At 42.9% G+C, this 24,421-nt stretch overlaps 1 protein-coding gene across 2 annotated transcripts in view; it reads left to right on the forward strand.

Annotated features, from left to right (window-relative positions):
• The window catches only part of ABTB3 (ankyrin repeat and BTB domain containing 3), a 170,572-nt gene that overhangs the window by 121,809 nt on the left and 24,342 nt on the right, over positions 1-24,421 (forward strand). The window contains exons 4-9 of one of the 2 annotated variants that reach the window (XM_062602739.1): positions 579-731; positions 14,620-14,785; positions 18,163-18,252; positions 21,406-21,507; positions 22,622-22,715; positions 22,825-22,960. In XM_062602739.1, the coding sequence (XP_062458723.1) occupies positions 579-731; positions 14,620-14,785; positions 18,163-18,252; positions 21,406-21,507; positions 22,622-22,715; positions 22,825-22,960 (741 nt within the window). The remainder of the gene's footprint in view (positions 1-578; positions 732-14,619; positions 14,786-18,162; positions 18,253-21,405; positions 21,508-22,621; positions 22,716-22,824; positions 22,961-24,421) is intronic. The other variant, XM_062602740.1, reaches the window with a different exon arrangement.

Consider the following 24,421-nt stretch of genomic DNA (forward strand, 5'->3'; position numbering starts at 1 on the left):
CTGCTTGCAGGTAACTTCCACAGCACAGCTGCAAAGGTCCCTGCTTTCAGTGCTGAGCATGAGGTGCACAAGCTGGAGACTTACTGGGGCATCACCTCTCCATCCCTGGCATTTCAGGGTGGGGCATCCTATCTGTCTACCCATCTTTGTTCTCCTGCCCCTATTGCAAAGTGGCAGGGGAGTGTACGCTGCCTGGCCCATCAGCTAGAGCAGGGCATGGTCTTGTGCTCTCTTTTTGGGATACACTGAGTGAAGGATGGGGTGAAGGGAGGGCTTGCCAAGCAGGTGCACTGACCTCATAGGAGTGCCATAAATGAATGTGGCTCATAAATTTCCCTCTTCAAATAATCCAGCTTCTGAGACAGGGTGAGACATTTTGATTTAGACCTGCTTGAAATTTGCTGAGCTGGTTTGCTCTCCCATGCTTTCAGTTTGCTTGTTTCTTTCGCTGTCTCTCCGTATATATATATATATATTCTCACACACATGCACACACACTCACTCCGCTGCTCTCTTTACATATACCTGTTCTTTTGATGCTAGGGTACTGTAGTACTCATGTCTGTGTGCTTTCCCAGGCCGTTCATTGTGCTGCCTCCCCTGATGGAATGGATACGGGTTGCTGTGGCTCATGCAGGACACCGTCGCAGTTTCTCGGTGGACAGCGATGACGTACGGCAGGCAGCGAGGCTCTTACTGCCGGGAGTTGACTGCGAACCTCGACAGTTAAAGTAAGTCCACACAAAAAAATCAGCTGCTTTGTGCAAAACGTGTCTCTAGTCACAGCAAGCAGGCAGGCAGAGGGCTCTCTTTCTGCCTTGAGAGGTGCATGGATGCTCGGGCTCATCGCCGTGCGCGTTGCAAAATCGGCTCCTGGTATTTATTTGCTCACATCCGTGGATAAGCTGGTTGCATGGTAATGGGTGTCTGAATATATCACAGCTGGATCGAGCCCGTAATCTGCTCCTCAGAGCTCAGACGGGCTTCGGTTGGGGTTTTTTTTTCCTCTTACTCTTAGGTTCTGCTTGCTAATGAGGGGCTGAAATCTTCTGCTAATTGTCTGCTTCACGTTGCTTTGCTATAAAATACTGAACTGTAATTGGCAGGGCTGCAGATATTTTTCAGGGCTTTGTTTTCAGCGTTAATGCTTAAAGGGCACATTTAAACTTATAGGTAAGACCACCTCTTGCAGTAGAATCGTATTTTTCATGCGAATGTCAGTTCAAATTAGTTGGAAATGTCAGCCTAGATAATTCGACTTTTTCATGTATCAGTTGTGACCTTTTGGTTTTCTAATGAAGTCTTAAAGTATTTATTGCCAGGGTATGCTTTTAGTGTCTGTTTTGCCTTATTATTATGTACATGTATAAAAGCATGATCCAGGGCTGTTCTGGAGTCAAGAATATATTTGTGTTTGATTTTCGTGTGGAAAGGAATTCTGAATCTGCAAAACAGAAATTACTCCCTGCTATTGCTTCACAAATTTGTGCATAAACCCCAGTTTTCAGCAGTCTTGCCTCTTCATACAGCAGTAGGTGCATTCTTTCTTGCAACACAGAAAGCAGAGGGATGATCTACATGATTAGCTGTGACAACCTGCATCAGAGCAGCTCCTTCTGTTGACTCTGGCCTTAACGTGCTCTTTCACCAGAGAGTATAATACTTGGAGATTTGCATAGGCTTTTTATAGTCACACCTATTCAATATCTAATTGAAGAAATATATTGAATTTCAAAAGGGAAATCTTGAGCGTTTCACATTTCAAATCTTTGCTGTAATTGCTTCCCTTCGGTATGACCATCTTGGCCCTCATTTCCAGAAGTGCAGCGTTCTGTGTCCCTACTGAAATGTCAGGACTTTAGAGATACTTACTTTCTGAAGACCCAGCACTTGGTTTTGAAAGGGCATAATTAATTTAATAGGTCTTCCAGTAGTTAGGTAGCATTGCAAGTAAAGCAATAATGTTTCTACTCTATATCCTCTATCTTAAAAATTAAGGCGTATAAAGTGAAATATCTGTGGGCTAAAAAAGCGCAGGATTTTATTCTTGAAGTTGTATTTTGTTTGTGTGTATATAAATACGTATGTATATATATATATATATATATAAATGCCATCAGTGGTTAGACAATTTTCCAGGAGTTTCAAAGTAATTTGAAGTTGGGGAGAGCTGTGTTATGCTGCAGAAGAATTTATTAATTATGAGGAACAAATCAGCACTTAATTTAAAAGTTGCCATCAAGAATTCATTTAATAAAGAACAGAAGTGTTGTCTTGCTTGTCTTGCAAGTGGGAATGAGACTGAAGAGCACTGTCTGGGATTAATCAGGTGGGAATGAAAAGAGAAATTATTACAGAGACAAACTGGATTTTAGAGAGACCAGACTTTGCAGTGTGCCCTTATTTGGTTGCAGGGTCCTGATTCACCCACAGATGTCCCAAAATGACAGTCTCACTCTACTGTGCTGGCAGAGGTCTGCAAATGAGTGTCTGCATACTTCAGGTTTTACTTTAAGGTCTGTGCCTACTGCCACTGTAGTGCAGCAGTTTCTTTGGATAGCTGCACAGAAGACCCTGTCTGCCTGTAATCCTGAGATCAAAGGAAGGGCCAGGCTTTTCTGGAGAATAATGTGAGGCATCAGGATGTCAATTTGAAACATTGCAGCTTGTAATTTTTTGTTTGCATTCTGTGCAGACCCACAGCACTTCTCATTTCCACTAAGCCAAGCGCCAACTTTTAATGGTTCCCCATTATGGAGGGAGTGTTTCCAACTATCAACTCCTCAACAATCATTAATTCTGTAAATGCAAACACTGGGATGGGGAGAAAAATACCACAACTTTGGAGGGAATGGCTTTTCAAATAAGCTGTGTGATGAATGACAGCTGGAGGATTTTAAATGCAGTTAGCTTGATATATTTTGTGACTTTTATAGAAAAGGCTTAATAAGTAGAACCTTGAAATTGGTTCAATTTAGGCTTTTCTTAGCAGTTGTCTTCAGTCCCTAAAATATAAGAGACCAGAACACAAAAGCACCCGTGGTCCCATGTGATACTGCATCATTCCATGGTGTTGATACACAACCTGTCATTGCAAACGCATAAGGCAAGATCAGCTTCTACGCTGGAAAAACACACATCCAGGGGGAGGGAGAGATTGGCAGGATCTCAAAGGCTATGAAGCTGAGGATCAGTTCGGATAAAAGCCAAATGTTCAGTTTCTTATCTGAACTACAGCATGGAGGTCTCCCAGCAGATTGTCCCAGCACAATCACATACTCCAGCAGTGAGGTTCCCAATATGTGGCTTTGTAAATTACCTCCCCTTTCTTCCTGCCTTTCATTCCAGTACTTCCTCTTTTTCTCCTCTCTTCTGATCCTTTCTAAAAAACCCATTGCCTTAATTTCTTGCAACGTTTTCATCTCCTGAAAGAGAAGCCGCGCTTGCTCTGGGTAGAGGAGTAAGAGAAGCTGTGATCAGTCGAGAACTGCTTGTCTCCCTCCTGGTCTGTTTCCATTTTACAGCAGCAGACGTGGCAGAACGTTTCTTCCCTTTCCCAAGCCTTGGGACTTGAGCAGGGATATAAATGTTCATTTTCCCCCCAGGAGTGGAAGCTTTAGACAGATCAGTTGTCTCACCTTTTGCAAGGAGGCAGGTTTCACAGGTGGATGCACAACAGCTATCTGAGATGGAAGCCCAAGTTGTGTCCAAAATATTCTTTGTCACAATGAGAGGTCAGACTTCAATAAAGCCTCACCTGTACCTAGGGCCATGTTGGGCCACCTAAGGCAGCTCAGTGTAATCAGCAGGGAATTGCGTGCAAGGTAGCTTTCTGCAGGCATAAATCCATTGAAGGTGGGTGCTCTGCTCCCTGCTCTAGACCTTTTATTAATGAAGGCATCAGGGATGAAGGTAGTTTGTTACCAAAAAGGGGCATGGTGATAAAAACTGTGTTGACCTGCCCTTCTGCTGCAAGAAGATAGTGTCACTTCTCAGTCTGCAGTAGGTCTGGTTGGCTGCAAACAAATACCTGGTTTTGGCTGCTCCTCATCATCGCATCTGCAAGGGGTACTTTCCTTACCTAAGTACAAGAAGCTCTTTGCATATTTTTCCTTCCTTCACTCTGGGGGACATTTGTTTAAAGCAAAAGCAATCCCTAATATGTTAGAGATGTGGTGGAGGGGATTGTTGATGGATGACTACATCTGGGGACTGGAGGCTCATGGCAGAGAAGCTTAGCAAAGGAGAAGCATCCTGTATTGTTCAGTACAAAAACATGTTGCCATGCTTTTAATCAGGGTCAGTGGCTGCACTTCTGGTTGTGATGTATCATGGCAATCTTGAAGGATGTAAAGATGCTGGAACAAACTGGCCCGAGAGAGTTGGTAATGTCTTTCAAGGAACTGTTACATGGTCACTTTTCCACCTGGCTGGATAAAGGGCTATTTTCTGTCCAGTCAGAGATCAAAAGAAGAATATAGTCTAGAATGTGAGTGTGTGTGTGTGTGTGTGCATGTACATGTGCATTCTGACATCCAGAAGCAGCAAAAAGTGAGTAAAAGTTCACAGTCTTGGAGAAGTGAGTGCAATTCCACCCTACAAAGGGCAATTCCCATGTGCTATTTGAAGTACTTTCTTCTACCCTCTTCATTGCCTCAGACTTCTTTGATTCTAAGTCATCCCCTGTCTGGTTTCTCTGGAAATCTGCTTTTTCCAGATATTTCTGGGTCTGGCAAGAAGTCCCTTGCCCCTGAGAAGGGCTCTGTGCTCTGCTGAAGGGAATCAGCTAGGCAGCATTTTCACTCCTGGTACTTACAGCGATGCAGGAGGAGGTACTGCAGGAGATCCTGGCTTGCACTGTCCAAGACTGGGGTTCTGGCTCCTGAACTCTGAACATCCCAGCTGGACATTTGATCCCCAGCTTGGCTGCAGAAGGAATGACCTGCAGGGTTGCTGACCTAGCCCGCATCAAAGGGCCTTCCTGTCATCTGAATGAAGAGGGATATCACATGTGTCCCCATGGCACCAAGATCCTCCAGAAGCATTGCCCTCAAGGCTGGGCGTTTTTTTGCAGCCATTGGGGTATCTGGAAGCCCTCTCATGCTCATTAGTCCTCTGTCCCCTTGCCCAGCAGGCTGCAAAGCTCCTGGCTGAAATTTGGAAGAGAAGCATTTTAGTCATCTTGAGGAGTGGTTTCTTTTTATCATAGAATCAACCAGGTTAGAAGAGACCTTCAAGATCAAGTCCAACCTTTACCACAGCACCTCCAAGTCCACCACTAAACCATGTCACTGAGGGCCTCATCTGAACAGTGTTTGAACTCCTCCAGGGACTGTGGTTCCACCACTTCCTTGGGAAGCCTGTTCCAATCCCTGGCCACCCTTTTGGTGAAGAAATTTTTCTTGCCTCTTCTCATATTGACATAACCCGGAGAGACCTCCCAGGCTCTGATGGCACCATAAGAAGCATTGCAGTCATTTGTTTGCAGTCTGTGTTGTTGGGGGGATGCTGGAGGACAGAGCTGGGCAGCAGGGTTTGCATGCCAACCCCGCTGGTGCAATCAGAGAGCTCCCCCTTACGTTCCACTCCAGTTTAGTTGGAGATCGCAGCATTGCTGCTGGTCAAGACAGAGCTGGTGACAGCAGGAGCCAGCACAACCAGGGCTTGTGCCTGTGCACAGATCCCCTTTAATCACTTGCTCATACACCTCAGAAGCATTTCAGAGTTACAGCTGGCATGCAAAGGTGGAATTTGTATCAATAACTGCTGGCCTTGAGGCACATGTGAGAGTTGTGCATCAGTTCCAGCAGAGGCCATCACCCAAGCACTTAGAGTGTATACTTTGCCTCTGGTTTGGGGAGGAAAATCCTGTGGGGGAAAGGAAAAATAAATACTAGCAATAAGGTTATGAAAATGGAAAAACATTAATCAAAAGGAGAGCAAATTATGCAGCTTAATGCATTCAAATTGGGGTGACCAGATAACTTCTATCCCAGCAACGACAAAGCTGCCTCACAAAATCAGAGGGTCAAAGGGAAATACTTTTAACAAAGCCCGCAATGGTGCCTTAATGCTAAGGATTAATAATAGTAATGCCCAACAGTTGAAAAAAAATGAAAAACAACGGGAGGAAAATTCCAGGCTGTTAGTGCAAGGCTTTTGAATGTTTTTTCAAGCAAAGACTGATTAAAGGCATGCTGTTGAAGGAAAAATGGGGTAAAATGTGACACAGATTTTCTAAAGATAGCTCTTGCCAGACTAATCTAATAACTTTCTGATAAAATGACTGATTTTCTACCAAAATGAAATTCAGTAGATACAATCTATTTGGACGTGAGTGAACAATTTGATGCATTCCATGCAGGGAGTTAACTGGAACAGGTTAACTAGAGAGGTGGTGGCTGCACCATCCTTGGAGACATTCAAAGCCAGGCTGGATGTGGTTCTGGGCATCCTGATCTAGTTGAAGGTGTCCCTGCTCATTGCAGAGGGGTTGGACTAGATGGGCTTTGAAGGTCACTTCCAACCCAGACCATCCCGTGATTGTAAGACAGAGAAGATGTGGGTTAGTAAAGGAATTGAAAAGTGAGCAGGGACTGGATTCAAGAGATGTGGCAAGGGCTGGGTTGCTGTGATAGGGTTACAAACAGAGATCTTCAGCTCTCACTCACTTTTAAGAATTGGTCTGTTTTAATTTTCAGAAAGGGTTTTGGCACAAATCTTAGCAGCAAATTTGCTGATGCCACAATGTTAAGAGACATTGTCCTGACAGAGGAAGTTTGGGAAATCATCCAGGAAAAAGTGGATGACCTTGAGGACTGGGACACAAGAGATGGGATGAAATGCAGTTTTCCACAAATGGAAGACACATTTGGAGATTAATTAGAATAATGCACACTGCAGTGTATATGTAACATGCACACTATTTCCGCAGTATAATATATACTTATATATATATTGAGAGCTGAGTATTGGAAAGGTGGTGGTAAAGACTGTAAAACAGTATTTCATCTCAGAGTGATTGTAAGCCACAAAAGAGGATTTTTCCTTAGCCTTGAAAAAAGCAAATGCATTTTAAAGATGTATGGGGAGAGGTATTTCCAGTAGAAGCAGGAAAATATTGGTGCCTCTGTACATGAAAGTGGTAGGAAGTGATATGGAATCTCAAATCATGTGCTTGGGTCAAGCAAATATTCACATTGGAGCAGGTAGAGAGCAATAGGCTGGGGTGATTGAGTTTTGACAAAATGGTCTCATGGAGGAAGACTAGAAGAAAAAGGTGTATTCAGCAGGGCTAAGTAGGTGCAGAGGAAACATGTGACTCTTCTCCAGAAATACATCAGGGGTAAACACCACAGAAGGAAAAATACACTATTTAAAGGGCAGCATGAACATGGGAATATGTGAATATTAACAGGTCACGAGTAAGTTAAAACTGAAATTGTAGAGGGATCCAAGCCTTGTTGCAGTATAGGACTACATTTATTAACTCTCCAGTCTCATGTGCTCCTGCAGGTGCTGCCTCGTCACAGCCTCACCCAGGGCTCTGAGTTGCATTTACAGCTCTGATCCAGAAAGATCTCTGGGCAAAGACAGGATCTGAGTGCCTTTGAAAATCTGTCTTTAATTGAAAATCAGTTCTCATTTCCAATTAGCCTTGGCCTGATATTACCTAAGTCTGCTTTTCTGTCTGGGACCATCCCTCTTAATGAAGGCTCTCTAGGAAAATAAGATTACCAGCCTCAAGATTGAAGCTTATTTAACATGAGGGCATCCTTGGCTCATTTTAGTGTTTTCTTAAGACTGTGGAAAAGGAAAAATACAGCAACATAAAGGGAAGATCTGTTACTTTGTTCTTTTAGAGCAGTCTATACCATTCGCCATGTCATCTTAATACTGTACCACACATATGCAGTTCTAACTTGAAAGAGGAAGAGTTGCATTTAATGTTTTATTTATGGAAATCCTGTGCTTTACTAGAGCATGAAAATGTAAATAGAGATTTGAAGGCAGAAAAATATTTCCACTGCTCTTTGCTCTCTCTTAAAATGCATGGGGTAAGGGGCTGAATTTCTGGACAGGGAGAGTGAGTAGGAAGTTGCTAAGAAAGTCTGCTGTTTCATTAGATACAGCCACTTTTAAGTAGGGACAGTTGGTGTTTGCCTGGCTCCTTGAATGCCCTTCCACAAATTTTCACTAATCCTTTAACACCAGCCACGGCTACTGCTGTAATTAGACACAAAAATGCCAAACCAGTGAGTGGTAGCAAACAAGCTACTTGACAAAATCCAGCAGTCCCTTAAGGCAGATAGTGCCAGTGAATGAAGGAGATTTTATTACTTAAAAGATAGAGTACAGGTTTCCTGAGGTGAATCTCAACCTCTCCTGCCAAGTGCCTGCTTGAAGACAACAGCAATAAAAAGAAATTATTAAGGGGAGGACCTTGTCCTTATGTTCTCCTTCACTTTCAGGGCAGAACAAACTTGCATTTTTATAGGCTTTAGGATCCAGCTTTCTTGGGCTTTTCTCACTGTGAGCAAGTTCATTAGTGTTTCATATGTTCTGTCTCTATACACATTCCTGAATATAATAATCAGGATACAGAGAACATCTCATCTTCCACTCATCATTAGTGAAGACTTGTGCTACCTATTTATATGAAAGACAAATCTGTACCCAAATTTTCCTATGACATAGTGGCTGTGTTCATAATCTGAAATCAGATTCAATTTTGAACATGGTTTCTGGCCTGTATACGTGGGATGTAATATTAAGAGCTCTGAAAAATATATTTAGGTCTTGATTTGATAGTCACATCGCTTTTTAAATGAATTTTCCAGTATCAATAGCCAATTTATTTTCAGGAGTTTGACAAGAGGTTGGCTAATAAATGGAAGGAGTACTTCTATTTTCTTGTCTTAATTTGGCACCTGATTAAAGTAAATGGAAATATTTTATGCCTGCATTGGAAGGTAGTGCTCTTCATCACTTCAATCAACATGTTTGTGCTTAACGTTTCCCTCTCTCCAGAACTGAAAATGCAAATAATTTTCTCAGTATAGTATTTACATTGCAGTCCCGTTAATATCAGCATTATAGTCTCTTTTAAAGCACCATATTGGAAAAAAAGAGTGCTCACAAATTTAAATCTAATCATCTGCCGCTCCTGCTATTGCCTTTTGTGCCTGTAGTCTCACTGAAGAGCCGCAGGCAAGGAGCAGGACCCTTTTGTGCTACAGGCTGTGCATACCCAGATCAAAACTGTGATCTCTGACCCCAAGAAGTTCAGCATTGCAAATACATGTATATTACTGGCTAAAATATGACTCTTTCCAGACTTCAAACCAGCTGAACTATAATTTCTGACTCAAGACCTCATCCAGATTTAGGACAGACACAGGCTGAATAAACTCTATAGAGCTAAAAGGATGGACTTCATTAATAGATTATCATTCTCTTAATTGAAAGGGCTGGCGATCAAGTCCCAGGTGGACAAACAAGACTTCAGTGCTTGGCTATCAGGAGGATGATCTGTTCACTTCAGTGGAGGGAAATGATTATCCTGCCCCTCATCACAGTCTGCACTCCATTTCTTTTAAATCAACTATTAGCATGCTATGGCTTAGCACATGATTAAGATGTTCCTGTGTCTTTTTTTGTTAACATTTACAGAGCATTGCCTTTTCTTTCTTTTTTTTAATTGTCCACTACTGATTACAGCCATAATCCACCCCAAAGAACAAATAATTAAAAAGCTATGCAATAAGAGAACTGCTGTGTCTACCAGTTACGACAGAAACACTTTGCCTTTGAATCATCCATTTTCCCAAATGTATTCAATCCATGACTAACTCATTAAAGATCCGCACAGATTCTTAGCCAGTCTAAATGAAAATGAAAAAAAAACCCTAAAACTAAAACCAAAAAGCCAAAACCAATCCAACAAAATCAAACTCTTGCACTTAAACTGTTGCTATAGAAGTACCGTATTGTGTTTTCACAATGTGAGTTCGGGAGAAGATAAAAATGATTTGCTGTACTGCTAGGATCCATTATAAAGGAAGATTATCTTTGACTCCTTTCAGAGGTTTGAGTATTTCAGAATATGACAGAGTGTCATCATGGTCACCACGCAGCATTTGACAGTGACCGTTTGCAAATAATTAATGTTACCATGGCATTCCTCATATAAAGCCATAGTAAAGTTAATTATGTGCAGTGGCAACACTGTAATGATCTTGAAGATGACTGCCGTAGAAGCAGTATCTGTGAGGAATTGAAAGTGGACTCAGAGAAAATTGTTTTGCACTGTAAATTGAAAAATATGGCCGCAGCTTTGCTACAAGTATAAAATCAGGAACAATTTTGCCAGTTTCTAATTTTCCTTTTATTTACAAAGGCAATTGTTTGTTTGATTCAAGGTAGGGAGGGACCAGTTAGGGAGTTTACAGGCTGTGTGATTGAACCCCTGAATTAGAAGGGGATTTGCTGTTGAGCACGAGGACCGTGATCAGTGTATGTTATTAATTCAGGTATGATATTTCTCAATTGTGGGAGTGGGAGCATGTATACAGGATGGTGGTGCCAAGGAGCCTGACGAGCCCCACAGGTTGCTAAATAGGGAAAACCAGAGTAAGCTCAGTCTTTCGTGATATCAGCCTCGAAGGATGCCCGTCAGTCCTATCTTTGTCACTGTATCACCTCTGGGAACCTCAGAGTTAGCCTCACCCAGCCAGCGTCTGGGATGGTGATGTCCTGCCATCCTGAGACTCTCTCAGGGGAGAAGAGAGGGAGAAGAACATTGGCAGCTCATAGTCTTCTGTTCCTTCTTCCTGTCAGCTCTCCCTGCCCCTTTGATGAAAAACACCTTTTATGCAGCATGAGGTCTTGGGGAAAGGATGACCCATGTTAATGCTGGCAGCGGCAGAACCTGGCAACCAACCAAGGTGGCCTTGGAGGGGACACTGCACCATCGGGCTGGTGTCAGCCTCCTGTGTGCTTGGAAAGATCACACAGGCTTTTTGGCAAAAGGGCCTTGAACTGGCTCTGCAGCTGGAGAGGTTTCCAGCTCTGTGCTTACACTGGCTTCCCTTGCTTTGCAGGCACAGTTTCCTAACTCTAAAAAGTGACCCTACATATTTAGCTGACTTCACGGTTCCTCATCAACCTTATTTTTCAAGTTTCTTCATGTCTCTTTCCCACCTCTTCCTAGCTTGTCAGTATATTTGTTGCAGTCCAAAGATAAGAAGTCTTGAGTGAATCAAGCCTGGGTGCCTATTCCCTTCCTTCTTTTCTATCTTGCATCCTTTAATGTTTGTGATTCTGGATAGTGTCTTTGATGGAGCAGCATCCCCTTATACAGTGTACTATGGAGCAGAGGCCCTCTGTTCTTTTTGGAATCAACATTATGCAGTTAATGGTATGAAAGAGGACTTTAAAACAAATGCAGTGTTGTGGTGGCTTAGGGTTGATTTTTTGATGGATTTGGGGGGCTGGGTTTTTTGATTTTTCAGTTTTCATTTTGAAATGGCACTGCTCAGTCTGTCTGCTGTACTGTCTTCCCAGTTGGCTTTTTCCAGTGTTAAAAGTGATGCTGTGTTCTCCTCTTCTGTACTTGTAGTTCCTGATCATTTTTGATCTGTCTCTACACTGCTTTTAATCTGTACATGTTAAATCTCTTTTTCCTTAACTCATTCATCTCTCTGTCTTTTCGAGACGTTATGCTTTCTCTTCTGTTCCTTTCCCTTGCGTCATCCTCTTGTTTTATTAAACTTCTCAGTTTGATCACTATTCGTTTTATTAGTCAACAGATGACAGCGGTGGCACCGGCAATGATCATGTCAAATTTTGCCGCATAGTTTCCTTTTCTTTGTCCCATAAATCAGGGCTGTAGCTCACTCGAGACGGTTCCTTTGTGGGGTATAAAAAGGCAGTGGGACACTGGAAGTGGTACTAAATTGTAGTTTCTTGCTTTGTGGTATTTGGTCTAGGTGACATTTCATTAGTGCTGGCATCCTAGCAGCTGTGCAACCCAGGTGCTCTGCTGCATCCATGTTACTATTGCAGAGTTTGTGTATCTGTAGCATCCTGGAGCCCTTGGACCAAAACAGTACCCCTCACTGATTGAAGGGTACTGATTTGCTGATACCCAGTATCAGCAGTAATTAATGAGTCCCCTTCTTTGGCTATAGTAAGCAGGCGGGGTGATACGTTTTTAGGGGACCAGAGACAACTCACAGCTGAGTTACTTACGGAGAACTATGTAATTTCTGAACTTGTGCCAGAGTAGTGATCTGGGCAGCCCATATAGGATGAGATTGGTCCTGCTTCCTCCTTCCTCCCTTGTGTGGGTGTGCAACCCAGGTCAAAATCTGGCTTCTTTTAAAGAGGAGATCATCAACTATCATTTTGCATGTACCAAGCTGGGCTTGACGTCAGTGAAAGCTCTGTCTCTTTCTGCCAGCTCTGAGTTTGACCCATTTTACTCAGAGCATATGTTATATACCTCAGTACAAATGATGAAGCAGTGACTTCACATAGGCTCTGATTCATAGTATCAGACACCTCTGCAGTCCTCAGAGGATGTCTGGATCTTTCCATAGCTGCATCTTGCTGAGAAGCCACCTTGTTTTCAGCCCAGAGTCATCTGGAAATGGCCAGCTACAGCTGGGAGGACCAGACTCTCTGTCTGTCCACCCAAAACCCCCATCACCTAACTTCTGAGCATGCTTTATCTTTGCCATACGTGTAAGGAGGGCACAGATGATCTCTGGCATCACATGCTATGGGGGTAACAAGTACCAAATGTTGCTGTAGTTCTTGTGTCAGAAATGTGCCATACGGTATGAATGTGTTAAGCCGCAATTGTTCCCATGGATCTTGGTGTTGTTGAGCTCAGCCCTGCACGTCTGTGCTGGTTTTGCTTTTTCCTTGCACCCACCCAGAACCTACTCCAGAAACCTTGCGGTGCATTGCTTTCTTCATCTCTGTTGTAGGCATATTACTGCTGCAAAATTTGTTATTGCAGTTACGGTGTTTTCATTGTGACCAAGTGCTGTGCATTAATCTTGCAGCATACTGTTGTGATGAAGTGTCATCCTTGTTCCCCTGAGTAACAATAGTCCAAGCACACCTTGTTTGCATTCTTAGGACAACAACTTTTTAGCAGTCAAAACGCAAACTGAGCACATAGAATGAACATCATCATGTATCTGTTGTCTTCCAGACTTGCCGTGGCCTAGCACAGCAGAGAACAAGCTTGAGCTCAGATGCCAGTTTCAGTACTAAAAGTCCTGCAGAAGCTTTGATCAAAATACTTTGTATTTTCCATCTCCCTTTCCTTCCTCTGTTGAAAGAGGAAGAGTGGTAGCTATTACTACATACCACTGCTTCTATATAAGCAGCATATGTGTTCCATACTGCTGTTAAATATTAAGCAGTGTTATATATTTTATAAAGCTCTGATAAAGCACTTTGAAGAAAAAATCTAAATTACAGTGATGTGCTGTTTATATTTTTCTTTTCATTTGCTGCATTTTTTTACATATGAAACAGAAAACAAATATTTGATGTATTTTTGTCTCTCTCACTTTTGATCTTTATTTTGTTTTCCATTCATAAGTAGCCCCTTGTTTTCTGACCTAGCATTTTTGGACAGTGAAAGTGATGTTTTTCTAAACAGTTCTTTGTCTAAATTCACACCAAAACCACTGGATTTGGACTCCAACCTCTGCCCTAGACACTCCTCAGCATGAAAGAGAAGCAAATCTGTCTTTTAATAAGATGAAGACAAGCTAGATAAACATCAGATTTGAATTTCTGAGATTCACATCTTGGCTAAATAACTCTAAGCCCTTCTTCCATTTGAAATTGATGTCTTGAGCAGTTTACAGTTTGGAAATCTTTTCCATAAGACCTTAATAGAATGACATCTCATCTGTTAAGACACAGCCAGCAAGGACTTGTGGTGTTTTGCCACCACTACCTGCCCCGATTGCCTTCTCCTTGATTGCATGATATGCTGATCTACAGGATATCATGGGCAGGGGAATTGGACCAGATGACCTCCAGAGGTCCCTTCCAACCTCAGCCAGTCTGGGATTTTGCACATTGGACTTTCTGCTCCAAAAAGACTTCCCTGTTACTGGGGCTGTGCTGGTAAAATCCTTGAAAATGTTTGAAGTGACATTATTTTCTCTTTGTTGTATTGTCAATGATTATACATCCATTTGATGTAAGTTCAAAGCTTATTGAAGCCACTGAAACTTTTCAGGGATCAGGGAGACTGGATCTTTCTGCCATGCAGAAAGAAAACTTGCAGTGAGAATTGGCTGTGCATTGCTTAAACAGGGAAACAGAATCAAGTTAAAGCTGTGCCTTTTTTCCCCATTTTTTTATAAAATGTGCAACTTGTCCCATGAAAGATAGACCAAGGGCAATCTCCATTAGCTTGCATTAGCATTTCCCATTCATCACTTCTCTGGAACATACAGGTCAAAGGAGAATGAATGTGTGCATGACCTACATCCTTCATACATAGGGCAAAGTATTATTTTCCTGGGGACAGTGAGGTCTGTCCTTTGACTGTCCTCTGAGGGAGTTTATTTCTCACATCCACAGAATCGACGACTGTTTCTGTGCATCTCGGAAACTGGATGCAGTTGCCACTGAAGCGAAGTTCAAGCAGGACCTGGGTTTCCGGATGCTCAACTGTGGCCGAACGGATCTGGTTAAACAAGCCATATCCTTGCTGGGGCCGGATGGGATTAACAGCATGAGTGAACAGGTAACGAGATGATAGAAATTTAAAGAACCAACTTTGAAATGCAAGAGTTTTGTCTGCTTATCACAGAAAATGAGCTCCAGCTTTCAGCTAAACATAGGACCTTAGTGCTTTCTCTGCATTACTTTGCATTGAGTTAAAGCACAGCCAGGTGAGCATCTACATTAAGTGGGATAGTTTTGAATTGCATTGATGTTTTGGTGGTACTGAGGTAACTCAGCATGAAGGCAGATGCATCCCCTGAAATCTTAACAGTGACCTGAGTCGAGTGAAGCCAGAAGATCCCAAGAGAGCTTAGTGTTGATCTGAATACTTAAAGCTGCTTCAGGTCCATGAACAGTGGTGTAGGGCAGGGCTTTTGAGGTGAACATCCTTCCACTGAACACTGCCCTGGGGTCTGCAATGCATTTCATGTGCACCACCAAACCCCCAGCAGGAAACAATTAATTGCTGGCAGTCTTTAAATGCGCTCAGCCCCGTTTGAGCTGACCTTCCAGATGTGAAAGTGTCTCTGTTGCTCATTGTGGTCAACATCCACCAATTGAGAAGCCCAGATTTTTCTGGAGTTACTCCTCCATTGAGGCGGTGGTTGTGGCTAGGGGTAAGCCTGCCTCTGCAGCTACCTACCAGCAGCAGTCTGTTGGACTGTGATACTCACTGGGGTGGTTCCCCCTTCCCAGAGGGAAGTGATGGCCATGGTTACTACTGTTCCCTTTTGAAACAGAGCCCCCTGAATTTTCTGATGGCCCTGATGGAAGTGTCACTGAATATTCCTATAGCTGTGAGCATCCTCTTTGGCAGGAGGCAGGTGGCTGCTGCCCCCTGAGGTGGTCTCTTGGGTCAGGGGCTGGAGTCTTAGTAGGTTTAGGTCTTCTGAAATGAAAGCTGCTCCAGGAATGTGAGTTATGTTGCTGTTCAGTAGCTTTAGTCTGAGTCAATATTATGGATTTGCTCAAGAAAAGCTTTAGAAAAGGGAAGTATCCACCAAAAAAAACCACCCAAAACCCAAACCAGACTGTTCATTCCAAAGTTCATACATTATACTTTTAAAAACTATTATTACTTTAAGTTAGTCTGAACCTGGAAACTTTTCACACCATATTTCCTCTTTCCTCCAGACGGAAACCTGGGAACACTCTGGCTTGATTCATCAAAGTACCTAATCATATGCTTAACACTGAACACATGCTTACATCCTGTTTGAGTGAAAGTTAAGCCTGTGCTTAAACATCTCACGTCTTGTAGGATCACACATCTTGCAGGACAGAGCCCTAAGTGATACAAGGGTAAAAGAGAAAGGGTGATTTTTTATTTTGCCAAAAGCCAAATGCTATTGTGTTGATCGTACACGTAGTTACTGCCTTGTGTGTGCATTGAACACTAATGATGGGCTCATTAAAAATCCATTCCTCCCACATGCAAAGAGAGTGCAGCTGAATGATGCTGTAGCACAAGGCTGAGTTGCAGAGCAAGGTTGGGGATGCTGGCAGAGGCAGATGCAGCAGGGATAGGAGTGCAAGGGAAAGGGAGGTTAGAAACCTCATTAACTCCTTAAAACCCTGACACTGCAGCATGACGCATGACACTCTGGGCCCCTTTTAAGTCCTTCAGCTTCATCAGGGCCAAAATACGCCCCTGTGGTCCCCAGGCAGACCCTTTGCACTGGGTATTACTGCGGGGCTCTTTGCCACAGCTTTCCATGTGCTGCATCTTGGGGGGGGTGCGGCGCAGGGCTTTCAAATACTTCTCTTCAGATCTGATTAGACCCCTTATGCTAAACACTTGATTTAATTATGCAGTGACGCCACTTAGAGAAATTGAAAAAACAGCTGTAGGAACGTGTATTTAATTTTAAGCTGCCATCCTGTCCCCATGTTTCAAGGCCCAAACACTGTTTTTTGTAATTCTCATGGTTCCTGTAGCATTTATTGACTGCCAAAGGAAATGTTTTGCCACTGACTATAGCTGAAGCAGTTTCAAATTCTCTTTGCAAGTAACTTGAAGTCACTAAAGAACTCTCCTTGCCTGGGGTGAGCTTGTTTCTTCTTAATAATGGCATGAAGCCCTAAACGCCTGTTCTCTTACTCTGTATCTCCATGAGTACAGGGCAGATTTGATCCTCTGAAATGCTCAGTCTGTTGCAGGGGGCATGAAGTACCTTAGAAGGACAAACCTTAATTTACATTTTCTCTAGAAGAGCAGCACTTCCATACATAAGCACCCACAACCTTTATCTCTGCATGCAATCAGAAAAATGGGGTAGTTCAGCAAAAACAGTGGTGCTGGCCTCTTGCTAAGAAGACCTCTGTGTTGTGGTACTGTGTCTGGCCATGCTGGGCACCTCCAGTTTCTCTGGAAAACACTTAATGGCAGCACTCAGGTTGAGCAGCAGACAGGCTATCATCTGACAGCAAATTTACCAGGAGAGCTCGAGGTAGGCTATAAACATGCATCAGAGGTAGCTGCATGCTGTGGCAGATCTACTGCAAAACAACTGGTGGCTGTTGATTAACACCCCCCAACTGTATTTAATAAGCAGCTTTTTCTGTTATAATTTACAGTAGATTTAATGATTTTTTTTTCTCATGGTTTTCTCTGGACTCATTACCACAGCCACAGTAATACTTATCTTAAGGGAGAAATGGTGATCAGCCGTAGCAGGTATTTCAGATTAATACAAATTGCATTGTGGTGGTTCTGTAGCAAAGGGTCACTTAATCTGCTTTTTCTCCAAACAGGCCATGTTTTCCTGGAACCCGCAAGTTGCAACAATGCTGTCTGGCATTTCAGTTAAAATTAAGTCTTTGTTTGCTAGGGAGTGCTATACAAAGCCTTTACATTTCTACCTCCTTAAGCATACCCACTCTGAAAAGCTGTGCCCAGATTCAACCTATCTTAAGAGGAGCCTGGGATGTTTCTAAAGGGTCTTTCAGTAATCAAGAAGTTATATTTTATGAAACTGTTATTATAGAAAACTGAATAGAATTATTGTCTTATTAAATGCCAGTGGAAATTTGGTTGCTTTGATAAAAACATTTCTTTGCTGGGGCCCCAAAGGCAGAGATGGTCAGTTTATTATACAAAGATGGAGGTGAGGCTGACAAGCCCTAGTTTCACTCACCATGTTGAGGATGCTGAGAATAACGTGAAAAAAAAAAACAAAAACCAACCCAAAGCCAGTCAATATGACAACAAAAATGGAGATTTTACAAAAATGGTTACCATGGTCTGAGGGGCATGTCTGTAATAGAGGTAATGGCTTTTGTTAAATGCGTACTGTTAGTCTTGATTATATATACATAAATAATTGTTTAAAAAATCAAACAGTTTTGTGTTAAAATTGTCAATTCCTTTGTTTTTTAACTCCAACAAATGACTAGGGCATGACTCCACTGATGTATGCTTGTGTCAGGGGTGATGAGGCTATGGTGCAGATGCTGCTAGATGCTGGAGCAGATCTGAATGCTGAGGTGAGGACTTTTGTTGGTTGTATCTTTGTTCTGTTATTTGTTTGCATCTTAAACTACCCCCTGAAACCATACTGGAGGGAAAATCCCAGGAATTAAAAAGAAATGTGTCTTACCCTGGACAGCACCACTTAAAATTAATAGTGAAATCAAACTGCATTAGATTAACATTAGGATTCACTGCACAGAAGGGGTCAAGTCATCTTACATATCCCACAGGTAATATTGATTTTGTTGTGTTTGTGCACTGGAAATGAATGCAGGCATTAGCACTAGCACGGAGCACGGCTCTAATGATATTGGAAGGACTCCCTGAATCTCAGCTGAATAAAAATGAAGAGGGTAAAAGAAATACCCATCTGATAATCTGCCAAAGCTTAAGCATTTCTGCACATTGGGATGTTCCAGCTAAGCATCCCCAGCACACAAGCGCAATGTAGGTCCCACTGCTTTGTCCAACGAAGTGCCTCAGGCTAAAAACTGTTGGATGAGGAGTTTGAAGCTTCCAGAATATCAATGTCTCTTTGATGAATGCACATCACAAATTTACACAATCTGTCCATTTACACAATCTGTTGATTGTGGTCCAGCTCTGCACAGTGCAGGTATGTACATTTTTAAAGAGCCATTTGAATATCCACAGAAGAATTATTTATTTGTTAATGACTTCAGTTTCAATTTGTTGAGGTCATGAGTCAATTAAGCTGTCTGCTTCACTTATCTGTGTTCCATCTGTTCTGTTTGGACTTGAATGAGCTGATAAATCGTAGTCACTCCTTTCAGCCAGATGTTTTGCACTTCTGAAAAATCTAATTTAAAAGTAGAAATGGATGTCACCTGTAAGAGACTGATAGTCATTACTATCTGATTGCTGTTTGGTGGCTTATGTGAAATCAGCTGATGATTTCAGTTCCCCAAATTCAAGCACACCGCCCTCAAGAGCTGGCAATAATTGAAAACTTGAATCCCTGTTAGCACTCTCGATAGGCACACCAGAGACTGAATTGGCCTGGAGACTGACCTCTCCTTTAACCCTGTCTGTGGCTCAGAGGTGAGTGGCATTATTTGGTTCCTAGGACAAGTTTCCATTAGGAGCAGTTCTCCCAGTTGCTTCAGTAATCTTCCAGACCTGTATCAAATGCAAATTTAAACAGTTTTGTCTTCCTGAAACTGCTGACATCTGAGAGAACAGCTCCAGTGATGAATGTGAACCTCCCTGATTCATTTCTGTAGAGTGTTTGCTCTGAAATCAAATGAAAACACTTTGGGACAAGAACTGTGAATAATTATGGTGTGCAATTATAAGATGATTTGTGCACACCACAACCAACTGTGCAAATTGGGCAATTATGGGGGAAAAAAAAGGCAAATCAACCACGAACAAAAATAAATACTCTTGTCAGGTGCCTGCATCATTTTCCCCTTTCACTTTGAGAATCAGTGATATATATATATGTTTCCAAAAGCAGCCTCAAATGCTGGGTGCCTCCCTTTCTGATTGCCCATCTTTAGCAAAAAATGGACTCATTTCCAGATGTGCTGAGATGCTGCAGTTTGCTCTGAAGTCAGTGGGACCTGCTCAGCAAATCTCAATGGAGGCCTTAAAAGCCTGGTCAACAGCAGGTCTTTTGCAAACACTGTCAACTGGAAGGAACTCTAACCCCAAAAAAGGAGCAAAGGAGTTAAAATGACTTCATTTTCTTTGCCGCTTCACGTGGGCTGCCCCAAACAGTGGTGGGAATCTGTGCTTGAGGAGGAGCTGGAATGCATTTGCCAAACCCTGATCCTGCCCATCCTCACCCTCTGCTGCTCTTGCTCCCCAGGCTAAACCCCAAGGCTCGAGCTGCTCAATCTTCCTTCTGAACAAACGCAGACTTAAAGAAGCCTTTCTCAGAGGCCAGCACTCTTCTGTTGCACTCTGAGCTTTCCCTTTGGCAAATCTCTGTGATAACACCTAGGTGCTGGTGCAGATCTGCTCCTCTGGCAAAATGCGGGATCTGCATGGGCTATTTAGATTTTGCCCTCATCCCTGTCCTTGGGACTGAGGGCCTGGTCGTGTGCTTCTAGCAAAACACTGCATGTGGCGCTTGGAAATGTGAGCTGCTAATGCAACCAAGCATTTAATAACTGCTCCTGCTCCCCTACGTGGATAAACGTGCTTCAGACGAGGTGGTGAAAGCATAGCTGGCTGATGAAACAGAGATGGTGCATCTTTTACTCTGATTTTAGTCCTCCTCTGAAGATGAATAATAAGGTGTTGAATTTTAGTGTCACACTCCGAGTGTACAGCCTTGGACTGCAAACGTTCATTAGATTTTACCATCACTGTGGACCTCATCAATATTAATACCCCCATCTTTAAGTCAGGGAAACTGAAGCAAAGAGTGGTTATTTGTCTTCCTCAATGTCTACATTAGATGCATCAGGCACCAAGATGTAGAAAATGGAAGGAGCAATTTGAAAAATACCCTTTCATTTTCCAAGGATGTAGTTTGCATCTCTTTTATCTGTCACCACTCTGCTCTTTTAACTCAACTCAGACGGGAGAAGGCAGTAAAAGGAGTTTTCTTAAAACTTTCCTGAAGTGCCACTCTGCCCCATCACTTCTCAGGTGTCTTTTTTTCCTCTGGTAACAGAGGAGGAGCCCAGAAGCACGCCTGTGAACTCTAGGGTAGGGCTTGTGATGTGTCTTTTATGACGGCAGTGACAAAGTGATAATGATTTATGTGGAAAGAATTTCTTTGGGCCTGGAGCAGTCCCAAGACCCAGGGCTGTTGATACACGGCCTGGAGAAGTCAGTGGGAGCGGTCCTTAGCTGTAAGTGTCCTGATCCATCCGCGCTTCCCCAGTGTGTGCTGTTGTAACCAGCTGTGGATGTTTTTGACCTTGTGCAAAAGAATCCGGTGGCCAGTGGTTTAGATGGAGCTACAGTAGTTGGTAAAAAGACTTCATTTGGTATGAACTCTATTCAAGCTGTCAAATCAGCACAGATTTAATATTGAGAAAATTTTTGCAGGAAAAAAACAAAGCCAATAATTTTATAAAGCACCTTTCCCAGGTTTTCTTTCTCACTCCCTCACATGCCTGGCTTTCAGGCAGGTTGAATTTTATTACGTATAGCTCTTTAAAAAAAAAATAACTTTAATTTGTTTGTAGGTTGTCAGTACTGCTCATAAATACCCATCCGTCCACCCTGAGACCCGCCATTGGACAGCTCTGACATTTGCTGTGTTGCATGGACATATTCCTGTAGTTCAGGTATTATTGTATTTCCCTACCTGCATCTCATTCTTTTGTTTCTCCTTTTCAGTTCTAATTACATCCATCTCAAACCAGTATCCCTTTGTCATACTTATATTGGTTACTTCTGCTTCTTTTAGAGTGTACTGATATATAATAGACCTATTATATAGCAAATACAGTGTTCAAACCTTAACCAATATGAGGTTTAAATAGGACAATTTTAAAGCAAAGTTGCACCAAAAAAAGTCTGACAACTCCTTGTGCTCCTTCCTGACCACTTGTTTTATATGTTTGTTTATTCATTCATTACACTTTCTTACACTATAATGTTCTAGCAAATACAAAACCACTGCCATGGTGGGGAAGAGGTGGACAACAGCCCTTGTGCTGTTCCGAATGGGGAGTATCACTCACTCTCCTTACTCCATTGAGGTGTCACGTGGGATATGCTGGTTCTGTGCTTTGGCATCTTGAAAGTTGAGGAGGTTTATTCTTCAAAACAGCTTGTCTACGGCACACTTAATGAAGCACCAAAACTGTGAAGGTCTCAAGACAGAAATGGCCAAGACAGGGCTGGAGCACAGGCTCCATGCTGCTCAACTTGCCCGCTTTTGTTTTCTGCATTGTTGTTATGCATGTGCAAGTGTCCCTGATGAAGATCACAACTTTTGGACTGATTGCTGCAATTGGTTCTTTAGAATTGCTTTCTTTTGGCCATGACTATATATAAAGATGGAGAAAATTGAAATCTGATCCATTTTAGGATGGTGCTGGGCTTCTAGAAGACCACAAAGGAAGGATGCTTGTTGGGTTAATTTTCAGTACTTCCATCTTCTATGCATCACTTCCTAACACTGACCTTACCCCATTTCCCATTCAGAAACACTGGGTTACACTTTTTTGGCTCTGAAGTTGGACACTACTGCTCCTGGTGTCTGGCAGCATAAACTGAGCGAAAAAAGGAATGAATTTGCCTGTGTGAAACAATGGGCAAAATTTGCATGTCACTTGTCTCCATCATATCTGGTTTGCAGATAACAAGATGCATTAGACTCTCATTCGTCACTGTTCATGAATTCTGAAGGCTGTGATACCCCCAGTTGCTCTAAACAGTGATTTTTCTTTCTAGCTGTTGCTGGATGCTGGAGCAAAAGTAGAAGGTTCCTTGGAGCATGGAGAAGAAAACTACTCTGAAACTCCTTTACAATTGGCAGCAGCTGCTGGTAAGAACTTTCTCCTCCCACTGTAATAAATTCCTCAGTCAGGATCTGTGATTTAGATGAATAAGCACTGGACTGTAAAAGAAGTAAAACTGAATCTCTTGACTTGCAGGAAATTTTGAACTGGTCAGTTTGCTGTTGGAGCGAGGAGCTGACCCCATGATAGGAACAATGTACAGGAACGGCATTTCCATGACTCCACAAGGTGACATGAACTCTTTCAGTCAGGCTGCTGCACATGGACACAGGTAGAGTGGGAACAAGTCTAGTGGCATCCTTCAAGTGCTTATTTTTTGCCTGGACATCCGGTTCGAGCAGATGGGTGCAAGTTCTGCATGAACGATTGAATATGCCACCAACTGAGCAGAGGCTTTTTGGTAGCATGTGATTTTAACCAGTTGGTGGTACAAGTTGCTTTTTGCTATCTGATTGAAACAAAAGAGGAAGGGCAGTCCTCATGCTGTGTCGCAATGCAATGGTTGTTAAATGGCAGCTGATGTGATGACAGAAAGGAATGCCAAGAGCATTCCTTCTGAATTTCTTGATATATTTCTCAGGTTTGAGCGAATCATGTCTGTACTGCTGCAGCCCTAATTTTTGTTGAATACAGTTTCTGCATCTGTGTTTACTGTAAAGTCCTGTATGTCTTAATGTTGTATGTATGCTGTAAATCTAAAAAAAAAGGCAATGAAACGAGCACCTGGCATGCATGATTTTGCAACACTCAGGAGTTGACTGCAGTGTAATGGATTAGTATTATGATCTTCACGTTCCTACTTTTCTGATTGTAGCCATCCAGAGGAACATAGATACAGGTTAGAGACAGTACCTACCGTCTGTTTGCTTAGAGATGAGCTGCCAGTCTAACAACTTGCTAATGGCGTGTCAGGGTGGGTTTGCACAACATTGCCCATCTGGAGCCTGCAGGGGATCCCTGGGACAGAGAGGACAGTTTGGTTACTGGAGTCTCACGTTCAGCTGGCATATGAGTGGGAGCCATGTGCCTGAGGAGGACCTGGGGCTCTCCTCGGCTTGGCTGTCGGCTGTGCATGTCTCAGGCCCTGGCTCTTACGTTCCTGTGTGTACACACACACTCCCTCCTCCTTCCCTTTCTGCCCTAAATTTGTCTGGGACGTGCCATGCTTTGCTGCCACCCCATGCTGGGGGCTGAGCAGCTGAAGGGAGGACATTGGAGTACAAGCAAAGTGGGATGAGGCCCAGCCTGGTTTCTTTTCTCACAGCTGTGAAACCAAGTGACTCTGTTAAGACTGATGAGTTTAAACTGGTACAAACCTAAGGTCACCAAGTCTCTTGAGTTTGGGCTTTGCTATTTGATGGCACTTTACTTTGCAGAGTGGTCTCAGATGTGCTCGAACCTGCCCTGACTGGCCTTGTTCAATGTCTAGTTGCTCCAGCTTTCCCAGACCGCTTTGTGTGTTAATCAAGTGGTGGTGCTTTCAGTAGCTCCAGGCAGCTCCTTTCTCAAGTGGCCTCCATGGTGGAAGTCCTGAGATCTTGTCCAGAGGCACCTCAGCCTTCCCTGATTGTGGGAAGAAGTCTTGAGTCACATTTAGCTCATGGGTCTCTGTTCCCATGAGATGATGCCACTTGTGCAACATCTGTATGGTTCCTGTCACAAAAGCAGACGTGGCCCAGGCAGTGCAGGTGGGCTAGCAGGAGCTGTGCTTGTCTCTAGTCTGCTCTCAGCT

This window comes from Pezoporus occidentalis, unplaced genomic scaffold (genome assembly GCF_034315485.1).
Source record: "Pezoporus occidentalis ecotype Australia unplaced genomic scaffold, CSIRO_AGI_Poc_V1 ctg78, whole genome shotgun sequence".
Taxonomy (NCBI): domain Eukaryota; kingdom Metazoa; phylum Chordata; class Aves; order Psittaciformes; family Psittacidae; genus Pezoporus; species Pezoporus occidentalis.